Source organism: Aedes albopictus, chromosome 2 (assembly GCF_035046485.1).
Source record: "Aedes albopictus strain Foshan chromosome 2, AalbF5, whole genome shotgun sequence".
Taxonomy (NCBI): domain Eukaryota; kingdom Metazoa; phylum Arthropoda; class Insecta; order Diptera; family Culicidae; genus Aedes; species Aedes albopictus.
Genome location: NC_085137.1, coordinates 260,420,527 through 260,441,002, shown reverse-complemented (window position 1 = coordinate 260,441,002; position 20,476 = coordinate 260,420,527). Strand labels below are relative to the sequence as shown.

Genomic DNA, 20,476 nt, shown 5'->3' with positions numbered 1-20,476 from the left:
TTTTTTCCAATAATTCCTCGTACCAACTAAAACCAGTGATGTATTGAACATTGGGTTATACAGGGTACATACAGGGCGACGTATGATTATTCATTTATAATATTTGAAACAATGCAATCTAAATCAATTGTTTTTATCGAATAAGTGTCCAAGCTTGTTTTTTTACACATTGTAACGTGGTTACAAGAAACACCAGTTCAGAATTTTATAACACGATTTCATTTTTTACGCTATTTAAAAAAAAAAACTAAGTTTGCACATGGGACCAGCAAGGGTTAAACGATAAGTTCTAAATTTTAATATGCGCCCCTAGTGGTGGGAGATGCAACCAATAATTTAAATCTTTCGCTTGGTAAGTTGTTATGTTCATTTCATCACTTAAGAATGATGATCATCAGGCTCATCAGTTAGATGCCCAACTGATGAGCTGTTTATCAAAAAATACAATAGCTCTGGGGCTTCGCGTCGGTTTACTATTGAACAAAGCATTTTCGTTCAAGTATTCTCAGTTCGATCATTGGAATAGTTAGACGTGTTGAAACCAAAATTGTAAAAACCAGAAGAAGTGAAACTAAATCCAAGTGTGGAACATTTTTTAAAGCAAAAGTGAGACAATGTACTAAATTATTATAATACAGTTTAATCCTAATCAATACTTTCAGTTAAACAATAAACTGTGGAAAATACTGTTTATCGATAGGCCCTATGAAAAGTTTTTGTATAGATCTCGTGAGTAACTTCTACTGAATTAAAAAAAAACAAATCTAATAATTGAATCAATCCAATTGTAGCCAAAAAGTGTTTCAAAAACTGAAAAACTGCGTACTAGTGTACTGCAGGTGCAGAGTTCCCTCGAGGACCAGGTAATTTAAGTGAATACTAGTGTTGTTAACCATGTGCGAATGTGTAATCCAAATTGTAATGCGAATGTGTATTTTTTCCATTGAAGGACACCCTCATCCTTCAAGTGAAGGTGTCTGTGCAGGGCACAGGGGATAACGGAACGCAATCGTTATTCCTAGGGACGAATCCGAAGCCCGGCGGCTTGTAGGCCTGCCCTCGTCGTCGAGCCAGCATTCGACCCTCGCGTGTCCTAGGGCCCAAGGTCATCCACGCTTTTTAGGAGTTGGTCGGTCGCCAATACTCCGCATCTAACTCCTCGGCCTCGAAGGGAATTACCAGGAAACCCCTCCATGTGGGCGGGGCGTATAATCGGCTTCGAACGGACAGCCGCCGAACAGTGACGCAATAATCAGCACTGTTTCTACTGATCTCACCTTGCTGTGCCGCTGTATCGATCGGCTACGTGGTAGAGCAGCCACCCAAGTGCTTGCTCGTGTATTTGCTGAGAGTGAGTGCCACCCTTGAGACGTTGTCCCTCACCGCTCACCGTCGCCGAAGATCCACTGTTGGTGGGTGACTGAGCTCCACTATCGTCGTCGTGTGAACCTGGACAGGGGCGCCCCCACCGTGCCACTGTAAAGTAACCACTGAGGAACCGCCAGCATGCTGCTAAAACCAGGTCAGATCTAATAGATTAAGATATACACATTCGCAATCACCTTACCCTAGAACATCAAAGAGAGATTATAGGTAGATTTTGGTTTTGAAAATTACGCTCTAGAGCTTATTAAATAAGTAAATTTTAACTACAGAATAGGCCTAAATATAATGAGAGGAATGAGAAAGTTTGATCGTTCATTGATTCGTGAGTTGGAACCGTTTTGCCCTCTAAGTTGATCCTCGTTGTTGGGTGATATTTTTTGAACGGCATTTGCTTTGCGATTGGTTCGGGATTTGTCTAAGATCTGCTAACGACTCGCCTTGAGGAGTCTCGCCGGGGTAAACCTTGCTGATCCACATGTAAGTGGACTTTGCCTACTTACTTGGCGCATAAGTGGAATCAGCTGTTATGACTTTCTGACCCAGTGACGAAGAACCGTTACAACATAAGAGACACCTTTTCATTCAACCATATCCAATTCACTTTGGATAATCAGGTAAAACTAATGAAAGCTAAACTATATCATAGTTATCCCTATTGAAGGTATTGAATAAGTCCCAAAATAATTAGGTCCAGATAAGTTATGAAATTTCGTCTAAAACTTTTGTAAGTGATTTTTCTCCAAAATAGTAATCCAATTCAGAAATCATTGTATCAACAGCATTAGTCAGTATCAATCCTCTCTCTCTCCTCTTCTTGGCGTAACGTCCTTACTGGGACAAAGCCTGCTTCTCAGCTTAGTGTTCTATGAGCACTTCCACAGTTATTAACTGAGAGCTTCCTCTGCCAATGACCATTTTGCATGTGTATATCGTGTGGCAGGCACGAAGATACTCTATGCCCAAGGAAATCAAGGAAATTTCCTTTACGAAAAGATCCTGGACCGACCGGGAATCGAACCCGTCACCCTCAGCATGGTCATGCTGAATACCCGTGCGTTTACCGCCTCGGCTATATGGGCCCTTAGTCAGTATCAATAAAGAACTCAAAATTTCCTTTAAAAATAGCATCTAATGTGTTTTTTACGTTAAGTCAAAATTTCAGGTTTCCCAAAGGATTTATCCAGAAATCTGTCCATTGGTCTTATTGATGGAATTTTGCAGAAACTGCATTTTAGAGAAGTCCACCCGATATCGTTTCATTTCGTCAAGCAGCAGTAAAGCCAGCTATCAAATGAATTTTGTGTTAAGTTCAGACGTTATTTATATTTGCTTATGCAATTGATTCCATTCAATTTATTTATGTAGTATTCAGTATGAATCAACACTCGGTTCACGGCTGCAGTCATCCATCTTCTTTTTGCACTGATATGAAAATAAAATCATCACAAAAATTGGCAGTAAATTGTAAATTATGAATAATGCAAGAACGAAAAATAATATCAATCATCCATGTTCATAATGTTTATATGCAAATTTTCACGGGGAAAACCTTGTTGATGTGGCAAAAAAATCTATGCCAAAAAAAAATTGACCGTGAAATGCAATGAACTGTTTCTAAAAAAGGCGGTGCGCCACGTCATTTTGAGGTTTTTGGCGTATAAATAATAATCATTTTTATTCATCGTGCAAAACCATGAGTTCAATTTACAGTCCAAACATTCAACATGGCGAACACACTTGGCAAGCCGGAATTGATCATCGTAATGAAAAATATGGATGCTGTCAAGTTAAATCCTCTTGATTTTGTTTAAGATGGTTAAAGGGTATGAAAGGAACATGTTCTAGAGTTGTTGTTCTTTATGAGTACGATTCAATGACTAGCAAACACCTACTATTTCTTAACGCATAATTATGTGCGCTAAGTGTGTTAAGTTTTAGGGAAGCGTGGGCTCGGACTGAATGCTCTTAAGAACACTTCGCTTGACCGACAGTCGTGAGTTTTTTCGTGTTTTTAGGCTGTTTGAGTGCTTATATTGTATTATTTGATCTTACGCTGACTGCGGCTGGGCGCAATAGAGTCATAAACAATTGTAGTGTCAGACCCAGAACAAACGATGCAATACCCACCCATACAACTATTACAACATACAACTTCGGAAACCCCGATTGCAATCGAACTCTAGTGAAGGAAGCTGGTTTGATAACCTAGCCAGGAAAATTATGCCCACCCGAGGTTTTCCAATCACGCATGTTTCAATCATAATGATCCCAAATTGTGCTTAATTGATTGTCTTTTCGTTTGTGTAGCGTATAAAATTTATTGTTCAAGAGAAGATCGTATTGCAGTAACCTTCTTAAGTTAGTTTTTATGCTTCCACTGGTAATTCCGAAAGGGTTTAACCCTCTAATACCCAAATTTTTGATTTTGATCTAAACTTCATTTTTCGTCATCTAAAATCGATTTAAACATTTTTTGGAAGATGATTCTTTTTGATTCTCGATTTTGTGAATTTTGATTTTCGATTTTTCTAATTTTTATTTTTGAACATCCCTACACTTTCATATTTTTCCTGGAAGCCTATTTGGCCTACAGATTTTTTAAGACGAAAACATTTTGAGGTTTTATAATTATTGTTAAATTATGATTTTTTTAAATTTTTTTCATGGAAAATTTATTTCTCCGTGTATTTTTTAGGAAAAAAAAATTAGTGTGTATTCAACTCCCTTAAACTCTTCTACTATAATAGAATGATTGCGGAAAAATTTTAAACATGTAAATTGTTGCGATTAAATACAAAAGAAACAATGGCATTCAAAAGGTGACCAAAACATCAATTTTTTAATGATTTTTAAAAAATGTTAATACGCTTTAAAAGACACCAAAAACCATTGTGAGATATACAGAACAGTCCTAAATATCAGCTTAAAATATAAAAGTTTTGATTGCCCGGGAAAGAAAAAATACAAAAATTCTCAAACGATACCCCGTCTAAAGGCGGGGTTGGGTATTAGAGGGTTAAGCTTGCTTTATTGTGACTTTATGCGATTCATCAGGTTTCAAGACCGATAATTTGAGACGTGCAAGCAGCTTCGAAAGAAGTTTTAAGATGAAGTTTTAATACTTACTTAACAGTTCGTTTACAAAGACTTTATTGCTTATCGAAAAAGCAAGCAAATGGGTTTTATTCCTAGAACTTCTAGATATCTACAAACTGTTTTAACCTTTATGTGGCCGACAGGGTACCCGGGTACCCAGCGCCCGTTTAAAAAGCACGGTGTAGAAAAAAGCAAAAAGTTTGTCGGACACATAACGGTTAAAGTTGCTTTTGTTGTTAAAGCTACATGAACTGCTTCATTAAATCTAAAATGGCTTACCAAATCCATGACAAAACCTTAATAAATATTGTCTAAGAGAAGAAGGCATAGAAATTGTTACTTGGACACTCTAACCAAGAAACCTGAACCATTAGGTACTAAATGTACATTTTCGAGATTTACCAATCAGTTTCAGTTTCAGCATGATTTATTATTTTATTAATTTCAAGGTCAAATTATTATTGTAACTATTTTAGTTTTGAGATTTTCGGTTGATTGAGACTATGAAGTTCAAATAAATTCGTTGCAAATTTTCCATCATTTGATTCACGTCAAACAAATCAATTTGTAGTGATGAAGAAACAGGAAAGCTTAGAATTCCTAAACATATCCAACTTTGCTTTGAAAGCAATGCAAGAGCAAAACTTTGTCAAAAAGTGACATTATCGCTTCGACAGAGATTAGGTCCAGATACACATTTCCGCCTGCAGCCATCCTTTCCCCCAAACTAGTGTTCACCTGATTTGGCAAAGATAAGTTTTACTAACAGAATTAAAAATGTATGAATCTAGCAAATAGCCACACACCCAAAACTTGAGAGGATAAAAATGGACGGACTAAGCAAACAAATAACACAGCATCCATCCTTGCAAGGTCAGGAATCGCACTTACGAGCGACTAAAAGGGCTGAAAAACGGAAGCTGAGTGGCACTGGCTACCGAAAATAAAATATTTATTATGTGTCCTGATTCTACTGGGCCATGGCGTTCTCAAATGTGTAAAGCTGACGACGAGGATCTTTTTGGGGACGGCAGCAACCCTCCCACAAATTGGGTGGCTTTAATTTTAACCTTTCGTCGGGTGGAATGAATGTCCTTTTTACGTTAGGGAATCTATTCAATACTTGTCTGATCGGGTAGAAATTTTACGAACGGCAATTAAACTTGCAAATTTATGCGGTTTTGCCCCAAAAGTTTCCGGAGTGAAAATGGCAAGTTTTGTCGTATGCTACGTTTCACTAGAATGAGCTGATCTTTCGGAGAATATAAACACTAACCGCAATTTACTACTTAGTCATATGGATGGGGTAATTAAAGTTTAACTCATTTATGGTTTGTTGTTAAATAGGGTCCACAAAATCATGTAAGGAATAGCAATTTATTGCACATTATCACAAGACATGCTTGAACTTTTACTTGCAAGGAAGCTTGTACTTTGTAGTAACATCTGCAGCTTTCAAACTTGCCTTCCTTACGTGATTTTTTACTGTTCTAGAAGGACCTAAATAAATAGCACTTTTAATATGGCCTGTAGGTATTTGAATTTTACCCTTTTTCATTTATTATGCCTCTCAAGAAAAATCAGAATATGGCGATTATCTGCCTCTGGCTTCTGATATTAGCGCGACAGTCACTAATCATAACAGAGCGATTCCAAGCAACAGCATCAAAATTAAGGAAATTTTTTAATTCATGATTTTCTATTGAACTCAAACTTTGCACAGTTTTTCAGTTCCATCTAAATCGCCATTTTTCGATATCAAATTTTTATTTTGAATCACGACTAACTTTTCGAAAGGGTGTATGTGAAAATGGTTCAATAATATTCAAAAATCTGTACAGCCAAAATGGTTCGTTCGATTGCTATGAATTTTTCAGCAAAGTTAGATGACTAAATGGTGATTCCTATGAAAATATACATTGTGAAAAAAACATCTTTTTTAACATTAAAAATATCATTTTTGTCACAAAAACTCAAATATCTCAAAACCCTATCTTTTTACCAACGCAATTTTTTTAGGGAAGACGGTCCATTGTATTAAGGGCCCATATAGCCGAGGCGGTAAACGCACGGGTATTCAGCATGACCATGCTGAGGGTGACGGGTTCGATTCCCGCTCGGTCCAGGATCTTTTCGTAAAGGAAATTTCCTTGACTTCCTTGGGCATAGAGTATCTTCGTGCCTGCCGTACGATATACGAATGCAAAATGGTCATTGGCAGAGGAAGCTCTCAGTTAAAAACTGTGGAAGTGCTCATAGAACACTAAGCTGAGAAGCAGGCTTTGTCCCAGTGAGGACGTTACAGCAAGAAGAGGAGGAGGAGGTCCATTGTATTAGCAATCTACCATAAAAATTTGGTGATGGTAAACTAATAAACAAAAAAGTTATAACATTTCAAACATTTCACAATTTTCACATTTGGTAAATATTTTTTTCTGTGTAAATTATTTCGGTCAGAAATCGCAGTTTGATGCTGATTTTATTGTTCAGCAAAGTTAGATAACTAAATGGTGATTCCTAAGAAAATATACACTGTGAAAAAAAATCTTTTTTAACATTAAAAAATATCATTTTTGTCACAAAAACTCAAATATTTCAAAACCCTATCTTTTTACCAACGCAATTTTTTTAGGGAAAACGGTCCATTGTATTAGCAATCTACCATAAAAATTTGGTGATGATAAACTAATAAACAAAAAAGTTATGACAATTCAAACATTTCACAATTTTCACATTTAGTAATAATTTTTTTTTAGTGTAAATTAGGCTAATACAAATTTCGATTTTCTCTTATGTCACCGCCCCCTCGGAAAATTTTGGTCGGAATTCAACATTTTGAGGGGGGCACAAATAAAATGTTCAAGAAAATCAACAAATTTAAGGTGTAATTCGAGTTCCACAGAAACTTTCTTAATAAATCCGATGAGTTTATCTATGTTGCCTAATTGTTTGGATATTTTTCCATCGAATACATTTATTATTTATCATCCTCCCCCTTAACGAGTCAACGAGCGCTGTGACAAAAGAAGAAAATGAGATTTGTTCCTGCCTTTATTTCGGCCGGAAATCGCAGCTTGATGCTGATTTTATTGTTAATGGCCTTGCGTGAGTAAAACAAGCTGTTTTTATTATGTATTATGTATATTATATGTACAGTAATGTTCCGATTTTATCACGCCCTCCGCGCATTAGTCGTTTATTCATTATTTGCTGTTACATTTGAGGACAAGTGTTTTCCCTCTTCTTCAAAATGAATGTTGAAAGCGTGTTTTGCAACGTTAAAAATATTGAAATGGGTATAGATGTTGAAGTATATATCAAAGCATTTTTGAAAAGGGGCGTGATTAATTGTTTAAACTGATGTCGCTGATGGTACGGTGACATGACTCTCTGCACTTAGCACTTCTGGCAATTTCTCAGTTGTTGTCGTTTTCGAACTTCCTACGCCCTGCTTTACCGATGATATACAGATGGCTCGTTTGTCAAAGTCTAGACGGCAGGACGTGCAAATGCGTAAATTTGGATTCAATTTGGGCATAACCAGTCTCTTTCAGATTATCTATGGTGCTTTCGGTGAGATTTCGTAACTCCTTTGATCATTTTTTTTTCATCAAACGGTCTACAAGAGAGAGTTGAGTTGAAGACCTTTGAGAAAGCGACTGTTCATGTTGTTCGTTAGATGATAATAAACAAAATCACTTATTAGTTTTAACTGACTAGTTTGGTGTTGTTTGCTTGGCTGAAGAAAAAATTTACTATTTAATATCCATAGCGGTAGTATTTTTTTTTTTTTTGCTTTTTCGTGAGCATTGTCATGGTATGTATACAGACAAACAAACGTAACACTGACGAAATTTTCATTGACCACGCCTTTAACGATCATTTAGAATCTTGGTTGTGGCTTTCATAACCAGAAGAGTGCCCATCATTTTTCTTTGCGTTTGACGTTTCACACTAGCGCCTTCTGATGACGATATTGCACATCGCAGTATTTCGTGAAACATTTCCACCAGGTGGGGGTAGTATGAACTGGGCGATGGATTTTCACGTGGTAGGTAACTCTCATGCATTTGTTGTTGTTGAAGTTACTCGCATTCTTCCGATCATAAAGTCTGTTCTCTAAGAGGTATTTTTTTGAAGATAAACTAGACGTATACGCGTATATAAAACTTTTATTATACAGCTTTTGTCTTAAAAATAAGTTTAATTCCATTTTTCTTATAATCAACAGCTTTTCAACACTATCAAGGGATTTTTTCACCAGTCACGTACAATAAAAAGTATGACACTCTCAATATTTTTGATCAAAACACTGGATCGCGTCTAAGTTTCAAATAGATACTATAGAAATTATGAATAATCAAACAAAAGTATCATGAAAACAACTTGTTTAATTCAGGCGGTAGCCTTTACAATAAAATCAGCATCAAAAAATAATTCTCAAAATAATTTACACAGAAAAAAAATTTTTTTTGTTACTAAATGTAAAAATTGTGAAATGTTTGAAATGTCATAACTTTTTTGTTTATCAGTTTACCATCACCAAAATTTTATGGTAGATAGCTGATATAAAGGGCCATTTCCCCTAAAAAATTAACGTTGGTAAAAAGATAGGGTTTTGAGATATTTGAGTTTTTGTGACAAAAATCATATTTTTTTTAAGTAAAAAAATAAATTTTTTACAGTGTATATTTTCTAAGGAATCATCATTTAGTTATCTAACTTTGCTGAAAAATTCATAACAATCGAAAAATCCGTTTTTGCTGTACAGCTTTTAGAATATTTTTGAGCTGTTTTAGCATACACCTTTCTGAAAAGTTAGTCGTGAGTGAATATGAAGGTTTGATATCGAAAAATGACGATTTAGATGAAATTGAAAAACTGTGCAAAGTTTCAGATATTTTTGAAATGGTCGCTCAGGATCGACTGACATGACTCCGTGGAATTCCTCAACAGCGTCACCAGATTTAAAAGTATATAATTCCACTATATGGGGTTTGACAGCAAGAACACTCATTCCACTGAGCTACTCTTGCCGTTCGTCACAAATACATTAAAAAACATCTGTCACTTTGCGAAACCCACGTGCTTTTGTTTTTGGCGGGAACACTTTTTCTTTTGTTTTGCCTTGCGACTGTCATGCGGCGGTAGGCCTTGCGAGCGTACGACCGCCGCAGGACTCTAATAAAAGATAAGCGCGACAATATTTTGATCCTGGACAAATATCCTAAGCATTGAACCAAGAATATAAAATAAGTCAAAATAACTTGTTGTAACTTACCTCGCTATCGTTGCTATGAAGTGTCAGGTTAAATCCCGGTAAAAGATCCTCCTTCTCGTTGACATCCTGAAGAGCCAGTTTAGCAGCTGGCATACACGCCTGACCACCTTGCCAGCCACCTTTGCCGTTGATGGGAAATATTCCACCGATATGTAACTGATTATATCCACTCACAACATTGATATTTAACACCAACACCAGAATGGACACATTTATCAGGGGATAAAACAACATAACCTGCAAAAAAAGAGAGAAAAAGAAGAAAGGCCATGTCAAGCGCTTGCGGAATAATCAATTATGGCGAAGTGATAATATGTCCACAAATGTAATTATCATCACTTTTGCCATGTTCTTTTTGCCCAGTCCACTTGCCAGCAATAAACACGTCAGTGGCTCTCGGAACAATGATTACACATGGTATTTTGTCTCGGTTGTAGAACAAACCATCGCACAGCAACGCACTCCGTACTAATGGCAGGATGCAACTATAAACGATGATAAAGTGCCACAAGCAGTCCTCTCGACACGTATTTCATCTCAGCACCAGCTGTGATGATTCCTCCCAATACTGCAGGAAGCAACTGAACCCCCAATACTAGTAAAAGCCCTTCCCTGAGAGTACCCTAATTGATTATTATTCGATTCACATCCTTACGAGATCACGTATTTTAATTCATTATGCTCTATGGCACCATCTGATGTTTTCAATTCATATTTTACCAACGCAACCAAAACGTACAGCAGGAAAGCCCAAACCACAACCTTGGTCATATTCTGAGAGCTAGAGTGCCCATCTGTGTTATTAATATAGTAGGAAAGCATAAACCCTTGCCTCGACACGTGATAGCACACCTGACCAACAGCCCATCATCACGATATCAGTTCCAAAGCATCAGGCACGCTATGAACAATCCACTCAGAATATTCCCTTCTCTTCGTCATGATGGGAAAAGCACCATTTATGGCTAGAGGCTTACGAATATGGACGACACTACCTCTAGTGACTACTTCCTATCGGCCTACACTACTGGATATATACGTTAAAATCATCAACGTTTTAGCAGAGAACCAACCCATGCACGTGATGTCCGTAGGTGTTGCATGTTGGCGAAATTGTGCGGTAATGGAAAAATGTCATGTCCCTACTTTATGGCACGATTATATTTACGTTACATACATGATGCCACTTCTGCACAAGTGACAGCAACATATTTCGTTCGATTAGGCTTGATCGACTTAGGGGTTTTCTCTTTCTACGCTTCAAATATAGGTTGGTTTTTTAAACATAGTGTCATGAATTTTGAATGTTATTTTTTATTTGTGAAAGATTCCATTTGCACAACTGTTTTTGTTGAACACTTTTTGAGAAATAACAATTACTTGCAAGCTAATGCAAAATTATAACTGGCGTCACCTAGTGGCTACCGAAGAAACCATTTTCCGTCCTGATGTTTAAAGAGCGCCGTCCATAAATCACAATTTAGTCGATTTGCGTGTTTAAATTGTGATAGAAAAGGCGCAACGAACTTGCTCTCTAAGCCTGTTCTAAACGATGGCAAAATTAACCCGTTAACGCCCAAGGTGTCTCACAATTCAAATCTTCAAATAAATTTGTTATCAAATGTCAAGTTCCAATGAAATAAGCATGATTTGATGAAAAAAATGGAAGTCTATGGTGTTGTTCCAAAAAAAATCTTCATTGTAGGTCTTCAATATCTGATAATTTTCTCGAATTCTACTTCAGCACAACTTCTACGCTATCGTGATCCGTATAGACAAAATGCAGCTCTAAACAAGTGAGAGAGATGATAACCACTCAAAAAGAATAGAAAAAGGACTTATAAATTGGGGCAGAAATATAACCCGATAAACGCCTAAAAGTATGCAATGCATGGTTCTTGTAATTTCATGTAATTTCGACTGCAGTGTTCAACATTTCTCATTTTTTTAACAAATCAAATAAAGAGAGCTCACTATGTGTGGCATAAGCAAACGTTAAAATACTTTAGAAGTTAGGTTTTACACAGATAATTATTTCTAATAAAATAGTTGAGTTTTTCCATCAGCATCCCACAAATTTTCTTTACTTACTCACCAAACGTAAACTTTTCAAAAGTTTTTTATATTCAAAAAAGAAAATCGTGTTAAGTACTGTTCCATTTAATATGTCTCCTTTGACAGATACGTATTTCGACCTCAACTATATGATCGTCTTCTGTGTCTCGTATTTACAGGTATTCTACTAACACGCCCAGGTTCATCATCATTCCATATTTTGATATAAAATTCCAATTAGATATACTCTACACGGCTTCTCCACTTATGTTTGTATTACTCCATGATTGTTTATTCGTGAACAATATGTGAATTTTATGGTGTTATTCTGGGCACTATCAAAGTTACATCGAAAAGATAATGTGAAATCCCCGAATGAATATACAGAAGGAATTCTGAGAGTCATATCTAGTAGAGTTCTGAGGGAATCTCAACTGAAAGCTTGGTAGGAATCCCTGAAATAATCACAGTAGAAATCCCGAGCGAGGATCTCGGCTCATAGAAAGAATTCCATTTTGTCAGGATTTTCTAAAGCAATTCTGGCAGAAATCCCTGAAGTTATCCCTGTAGGAATCCCGTAAAGAATACCTGATGTATTCCTTAGAGAGATCATGACAGGAATGCCGGCCAGAAACTGAGCAGGCATTCCTGCAAGAAACAAAGAAGATGTCTCTATGATCTAGGGTTGCCTGAAAACAATCTCGCAAGAAACATATATTTTTTCTTTTTTTTTCGGAAGGGATCTCCTAAGGAATAACAGCAGGAATCATGGAAGGAATCTTTGAAGAAATTCCAGCAAAAATCCCTGAAAGAATGCAGAAAAGAATACCTAACAGAATCCTTTCAGGATTTTCCAAAACAACGCCTGCAAAAATCCCTGAAGAGAGCTTCGGAGCAAACTCGGAAGCAATATCTGAAGGAATGAACCTGAGAAGATTATCGAAAGGAATGCCTGAAGAAATCCTGGAAAGAATTCCTGAAGGTATCTCAAAAACAGAACCTCAGCTCATCTAATCTCATCTCAATTCCTCACCCTTACTGTCTTCTTTGTCCTCTATTCCAACCCTCTATCCCACGCTCTATCATAATCTTCAACCCTACCATCTGCCCTACCCTCTAAACTATCCTCTACTATAACCACTGCCCTATCCTTTACTGTACCCTCTAGTCTATATTGTGCTTAATCGTACCGTCTACCCTACTCTCCACCCTAACATTTTTCCTACCCTCAAACCTACTCTCTATTCTACCCTTCTCCCTACCGTCTACCCTACCCTGCACCCTAATCTTCTACTCCACTCCCTCTACTCTATAATTCACCCAAACCCTCTACCCGACCGTCTGCTCCACCTTTTATCCTACTCGGTACCCTACCATCTACCTTTATATACGCATATTGCATGGTATTATAGTTCAAACTGCCATTCCGTTGCCACTAACTTGGGTATGGTCCACCATCTTGGATTTCAAAATGGCACCGGATATTCATTTTTGAGTTCTACTCATAAGGCCCGATCGATAGATACCCATATTGCATGGTTTCATAGCTCAAACTCTCATTCTGTGGCCGCCATCTTGGATATGGGCCGCCATCTTAGATTACTAAACAGAGTCAAATATCGTTATTTGACTCCTACTCATAAAGCCTGATCAATAGATACCCATATTGCATGGTATCATAGCTCAAACTACCATTTCGTGGCCGCCATCTTGGATATGGTCCGCCATCTTGGATATGGTCCACCACCTTGGATTTCAAAATGGCGTAATATATCGATTTTTGACTTCTACTCATTGAGCCCGATCGATAGATACCCATATTGCATGGTATTATAGATCAAACTGCCATTTCATGGCCGCCATATTGGATATGGTCCGCCATCTTTGATTTCAAAATGGCGTAGGATATTCATTTTTGAGTTCTACTTCTGAAACCCGATCGATAGATACCCACCATATTGCATAGTATCCGAAGCAGCATTACCGTTAAAAAGTATGTATTCTGGAGTTCTGACCGCCATCGTGGAACCTAAGCCGCCATCTTGAATTTAAATATCCTTGCTACAACCTCCACATTCTAAGGAATGTGTATACCAAATTTGATTGTAATTTCTTGACGCATTTCAGAGTTATGCCTATGTTCCGGCATACATATATACATACATACATATAAACATACAAATAGACAAACATACAAACATATAAACATACAAGCATATAAACATACAATCATACATACATCGACTTTTGTATGTATTGATTAACAACTCTGCCGAAGAAGTGAACTGTAAATTATTAACCATTGTCAAGATTCCTGGGAAATAACTTTTTTTTTCGCATTGGAAATTATGCTCACAGATCGTGACAATATGCATTCTTTGCAGCATCGTTTACGCCACCTAGTGAACCAGTCACAAACTATATTGTTCACTATGAGCAAGGTATGGGTGTGGAGACCATATTCTCTAAAGAAAGTATTCTAAAATTTTGCATAATTCTGGAGATATTCACATCCGACGGACTGTCCTATTTATAGGACGCTGGGCGTTCGGGGCATCTGTCCTATACATAAATGTCCTATACGTAAATAGGACGCTGGGCGGATATGGGTTAATGACTTTCACATTCGTCAGATGATCCTTTTAACATCCTTTTATTTGAGTAATATTACACATATACGCATAAAAATATCATTTCAAAACAGCCATGTGCATCGGATATTTAATTTGTAACTAGAAAATTTCAAGATATTTCCAATGTGCAGTTAATATCCAAATCTATCGGTGTACCAAAAAATAAAATGTCGACATCTTATCGAACTGGAACATGTAATGTCTACAATAGAATGGCTTAAAATACTGACCATTTTAGGGGCATTATTTTCACTCCGAACATAGTAGAGCAGGTATTGTTACTGGTACTTCGTAAATCTGCGCTCGAACTCATTCTCGCAATCAAACTTTAGCCATGTAAATTGTAGGTAGCTTTCCGGATACACAGAAAAACAAGAAGAACTGAATCGAAGAAGTGATAATAAGTTTCCTCCTACTTTCTCTCCTTTAGTCATCTGGCTCTGAATTGCCCGAACGAAACATTAATTAACAGTTACGTAGTGGGAGGAGAAATTTCTGCTCAATTAATTTCGCTATTTTTCGTGTCCAAACAAGTTTCGTTCAGAAGTTTATCAGATGGAGTTCGTTGATGAAACAGAATTGTTTATACAATTGCCAGACAAGCAAAGGTCGTCAGGAACACATAGTAATCTTTTATTCAATATTGACAGCGGAAAAGCCGCTTTAAGAGCTTGAAGCAAGATGTTATAACACCATTGAGGAAAAAATGCTATCTTACTACCGAAGGGATTGTGTCATTGCCGTGGCTATCCATCCACAATGTCGTATATCGAATCCAATCTAATCCCTTCTTCAAATCCAAACAACAAATTCCTACACAACACGATGTCTTCAACCAGTGAGCCTGTGGCAGAGCATGTAGGTAGTAGTAGCATCATGGTGACAAACCAACCATGTCAGTATCCTGGAAACTTTTCCATCCTACCCCGAAGCACTGATGTCTTTTGCCATATTTATGTTTCCCTGATGAGGCCTTGCTCACGTATTGACGTAATGATGGATGGGTTATGAGAGAACCATCTTCTTGATACTAACAGTACCATAGTCTGTAACAAACACGATTCCTCCGTTCCCTCCTTTCCTTCACAACCACGTCATCACTGTCCTTGGTCTAGATCTGTCTTCGTCACTGTACATAATTTATGATCTCCTAGAAAATGAATACATAAGGCTTATCCACTCGAGAAGCAGCAGCTCACATTTATTGCCATTCGTTAACGCCCGAGTAGATAAAGTACAGCAATTTCAGCGAAGGGTTTTCCTAGCACTTTCCTGGCTCGCGAACTCAATCCTTCCTTCAGCACTGCTCTTTGTCCAGTGCGTTTAGAAAGTTGGGTCACAGTGCCATTAATAATCCTATGCTCGCATATTGATGAAATCTTGAAGATGACGAGTTTGTTCGTTCTTTATTGTAATTGTAATGCATCTTTTACTCCAAAACATTATTAAGAAACACCTACATTAAAAAAAAACACAGTCGAATTTCGGACACGACTTCGCAACATCGCAGCGGCTAATGTACACAAGTTCGCTTGAGTTTATGACAAAGTCGTCGGATGCTCAACATTTGAACACAACAAGTTTGAAGTCTGAACTGTCGTTGGGAAATGATAGTTCAGTAATCTACATATATAAATAAAAATGGAATGGTGTTTGTATGTCACGAATAGGCTCGGGAACGGGTCAACAGATCGACATGATTCTTTCACTGTTGCATTCCGCCAGGGCTCCGACGTGTTCGTACGTAAAAATAATTAGAAAAAGTGACTGGGAAGTGGGAAGGCAAGAAAAACAGGAAAATCTGAAATTCCATTTTGAGGGGCATTTCTTCATGGAACCGTATGTCATAAAACAGAGTAGGCAGGCAGAACGACGTTTGCCGAAACTACTAGTTTTCAAATAATAACGTCGAAACATTAATGAAAAACCCAATACCGTACGGGATCAAATTGAACAGCGGGATAAAATTGATAATTCGGATACTACATTGTAATTCAATGCTAGGAACTTTTAATCGTCGTAATGACCTTCAACTTCTGACCTCATCTAGTTCATAGATGTCTATGGATGAGTATCCCTAGTAACAATTCCATCGCTGATTGGTTTTGTTTGATTTTTCTTAATGTTTTATTACAGCAATAATTAAAACTCACAGTTTTATGACTGCTTTTACGAAAACCATTAAAAAAATGTTTTATAGTATACTTGAAGATATCGTTAAAGACAGATTTTAAGAGTAAACAAAACTTTCCGATATGTAAACCTTCTGGCAATCATTATTACCGTAATAAAACTATTAAAACTCTCAACAGATGGCGATCCGTTCGATTAGTAGCGACATCTGTTGGTGGAAAAGCAGAAACTACGACACTGCTAGGTTTATTGCGGTCATCATAAAAGTAAACTTGCTTTCGTTTTAATTTCGCTGATTACACAGCGCAACATTTTTTTGTCTCAAGAACAAACTTATGTGTCTCCGAAGGTTTTTGGGCAGCTGAATCCGAATCCGGGCTCAGATTTGCTCCAACACGTCACAATTTTGAGCTATACCTCAATTTATAGGGCAAAATATGCGATTTTGGGCTTTTTTGACTGCAAGCCATTAAGCTTGGAAATATTTTTTTTAAGCAATCAAAAGGTTAATTGGTCAATTAACATCTAAATTAACGACTCATGCAAAATATTTCATTTTACCTAATCTAATTTTATAGATTTAAGCATTTTATATTAGTATGAAAACTTGCATGCAACTTTTGGAGGATGACTTGTATGGGAAATATCGTACCTAACATAAATCGCTTAAAACTATCAAATTCGATTTGGTAGAACGAAATATTTTGCATGAGTCGTTAATTTAGATGTTAATTGGCCAATTAACCTTTTGATTGTTTAAAAAAAATATGTCCTTGCTTAATGGCTTGCAGTCAAAAAAGCCCAAAATCGCATATTTTGCCCTATAAATTGAGGTATAGCTCAAAATTGTGACATGTTAGAGCAAATCTGAGCCCGGATTCGGATTCAGCGGCCCAAAATCCTTCGGAGACACATAAGTTTGCTCTTGAGACAGACAAAAAGTTATTTTTTGTTGCGCTGTGTTATGGTCGTCGCCATATTGAAGAATTAGCTTACGTGAATGAAAAATAGTTAATATTGCTTAAATTAGCAATGAATTGGTAGTTTGCAACCGTTTTCATAACATGCTCACATAAGTAAACTCTCTCTGCTGAGTTTTTTTGTGATTCGGGATAGTTTTACTAAATTCACAAATTGATTTATTTCATTCCAAGATGATAATGTTCACTATTTTCGAAGCGTATTAATTTTATGATTCTGCAATCCCAATATTCACGGTAAATTCCAATGTGCATAAGCCTACCAGCACAATAGCCACTAAAATACTACTTTTAAATAATCGCTTTCTACTTATGAATGATGTATCCTCCTGAACTTTACGTGCCATCGAAGAAGTTTCTCTGCATCTTGAGCTGTCATAGTTTTTGTTGAAAAAAAAAAACAACAACAATTGAGAATGGGGAATATTTCAACTAGCGTTTAAAACGGGTTTATTGCTACTCTTAATGCTGTTTGCAAAACCTCTCCGAGAGTGGTCCACTTGACCGGAAGATACTCTTAAAGAGGTTATCAAGAGGTTTTGATGTATGATTCAGTTTTATAAAATTGGTCATGAAGATCTCTTGTAGAGCCGAACAAAACTTAAAATGTTACTTGGGATGGACTTTGAAATGTTTAAAAAAAAGTTAGTTTAGCCTTAATTTAAAAAAAAAATAACTGTATATCTCAGTTAGCTGAAACCATTGGCACTAAACAATCGATTGTCACTAGTCAGGCCCGTGCACAGAAAAGGCGACAAGGGAGGGTTTTTCCTGATTTTGACAAAGGGTAGAAGGGCGCCTAGTGTATGGGACATCGGCAATGGGAGGGGTTTAATCCTCAAAACCCCTCCCTTGTGCACGGTCACTTGTGCAAACCTTCCGAAAATTTTCTATTTTAACACTTTTGTGAAGCCTTCATCGTGAAGTTATATAGCTATTCTGAATATGAATGATTTTAAAACATTTGATTTTTCAAAGAAAAAGTCAATAATTGTGATAGAAAACACATATTTCAAATGAAATTATCTACCTTTAGGTGTTTAGGGGGCAATATCAAAAATTCTTAATGCATTTTAACAGTCAAATTCATTAATTGTAAGAATTTTAACGGGATATTCAAATTCAGGAAAACATAATTAAGCAGAGAAGGCAATTTTCCTTTCTAACCGATGTTAAATTGTATGCTGATCAATTTCCCCACAATGTGAAATTTTATATTTTATTTAAATTTTTTTTTTTTTTTTGATATTTTGAGTTATTTAACTTTAAGTTTAAATGTGTTCAATAAATGGAGATCCACCAGGTACTGATTTTGCATAAATTGTTTTGGAAATATTTGAATTGCTACTAATGTTATCCGAAAAAGTTGTTCTAAAGTGATCAATTTGACCCCGTATGGTGCAAAATGGTGCAAAGTGATGTGATGGCAACCTCGAATGAGCGTCCAACAACGCTGTGGTCTTCAGAAGTTGATGATAATGAGTATGAAATGCTGTATCGCGTCAGCAATTATAAATTCCTCAGAAATCCAAAAAAATCAGGGATTCCTTTGGAAATTTCCCAGGGGATCTTCAGAGGATAGAGGAATTCCTTGATATATTCCTTAATGGATATTTTAGACCTTCTTCTAGCATAATGTTCTTGATAAGCGTAATTTATTTATAATAGAATGAAACGTTTTTTTCTCTACTAAAGAATTGTTGTCAAGATTTGGAAAAAATCCTCCGATAATTAAGAGTAAAGCTAGTTGATTTATTCAGTAGCAGCAGACCAGGCAACGCCAGACAATGATTGAAAAGTCGAGTTCTGAAACGAGAGAGCTTTGAATGCACCCATACGTACTGGGCGGGCAGTAATCCAAGAGATATAATGTCGCAAAACTGGAAAACGCGAATTATAAGTGGCTAGCAAAAACACTTCATTCAAATGCCATACCAAATAGCAGCGGTGTAGCAGGTGAAGCGAGTTATTCGGTGGATGGTGACCAAATTTGTATGTTAACCCTCTAATACCCAACCCCGCCTTTAGACGGGGTATAGTTTGAGCATTTTTGTAATTTTTGTTTCGTGGAAAACCAAATTTTTTATATTTTTGGCTGATATTTAGGACTGTTTTGTATATCTCAAAATGGTTTTTGGTGTATTTTAAAGCGTATTTGCGTTTTTTTTAAATCATTGAAAAATTGATGTTTTAGTCACCTTCTAGAAGTCATTGTTTATTTTGTATTGAATCGCTACAAATAACATATTTTTAATTTTTCCCAAATCATTCTATCTCAGTTTTATAGTTTAAGGGAATCGAATACACCCTAGAATTATTTTCCTTAAAATTACACGGAAAATAAAATTTTCTGTGAAAAAAAAATAAAAATAAAAATACTTTAACAATAATCATAAAATCTCAAAATGTTTTCTTCTCAAAAAATCCGTACTACAAATAGGCTTCCAGGAAAAATATAAAACTGTGGGGATGTTCAAAAATAAAAATTAGAAAAATCGAAAACTGAAATTCACGAAATCTTGAATTAAGAAGAATCATCTTCCAAAACATGTTTAAATCGATTTTAGATGGCGAAAAATGATATTTAGATCAAAATCAAAAATTTGGGTATTAGAGGGTTAAGAATGAAGGACAAAAGCCAAAGAACTATAGTCCCGATGACTTTAAAGATGAGTTCTATGAGGGTCCTGACTCCTGATAAGACATAAGGAGAGTTCCCAAAACAAAATGTCTGAATAGACATTATATATAGTAATTCTGTGACCGGCTCACCATTTACACGTTGTCTTTAAAATGTTTGAGGTGGCAATTTTCTGAAAGCCATCCTCAAAAAAGTAAAGAAAATACAAAATGATACAAATTGATGGACCCCCAGTTAGTTAAAGTCACAAACATTTTTGCGGACCCTTCAA

The 20,476-nt window shown here is 36.5% G+C and overlaps 1 protein-coding gene across 1 annotated transcript in view; it reads right to left on the bottom strand.

Moving 5' to 3' along the window:
- LOC115266332 (gamma-aminobutyric acid type B receptor subunit 1) overlaps positions 1-20,476 on the bottom strand; it is a 458,609-nt gene that overhangs the window by 349,384 nt on the left and 88,749 nt on the right. Inside the window, exon 3 of the mRNA XM_062851638.1 lies at positions 9,764-10,000. Within this exon, the coding sequence (XP_062707622.1) occupies positions 9,764-10,000 (237 nt within the window). The remainder of the gene's footprint in view (positions 1-9,763; positions 10,001-20,476) is intronic.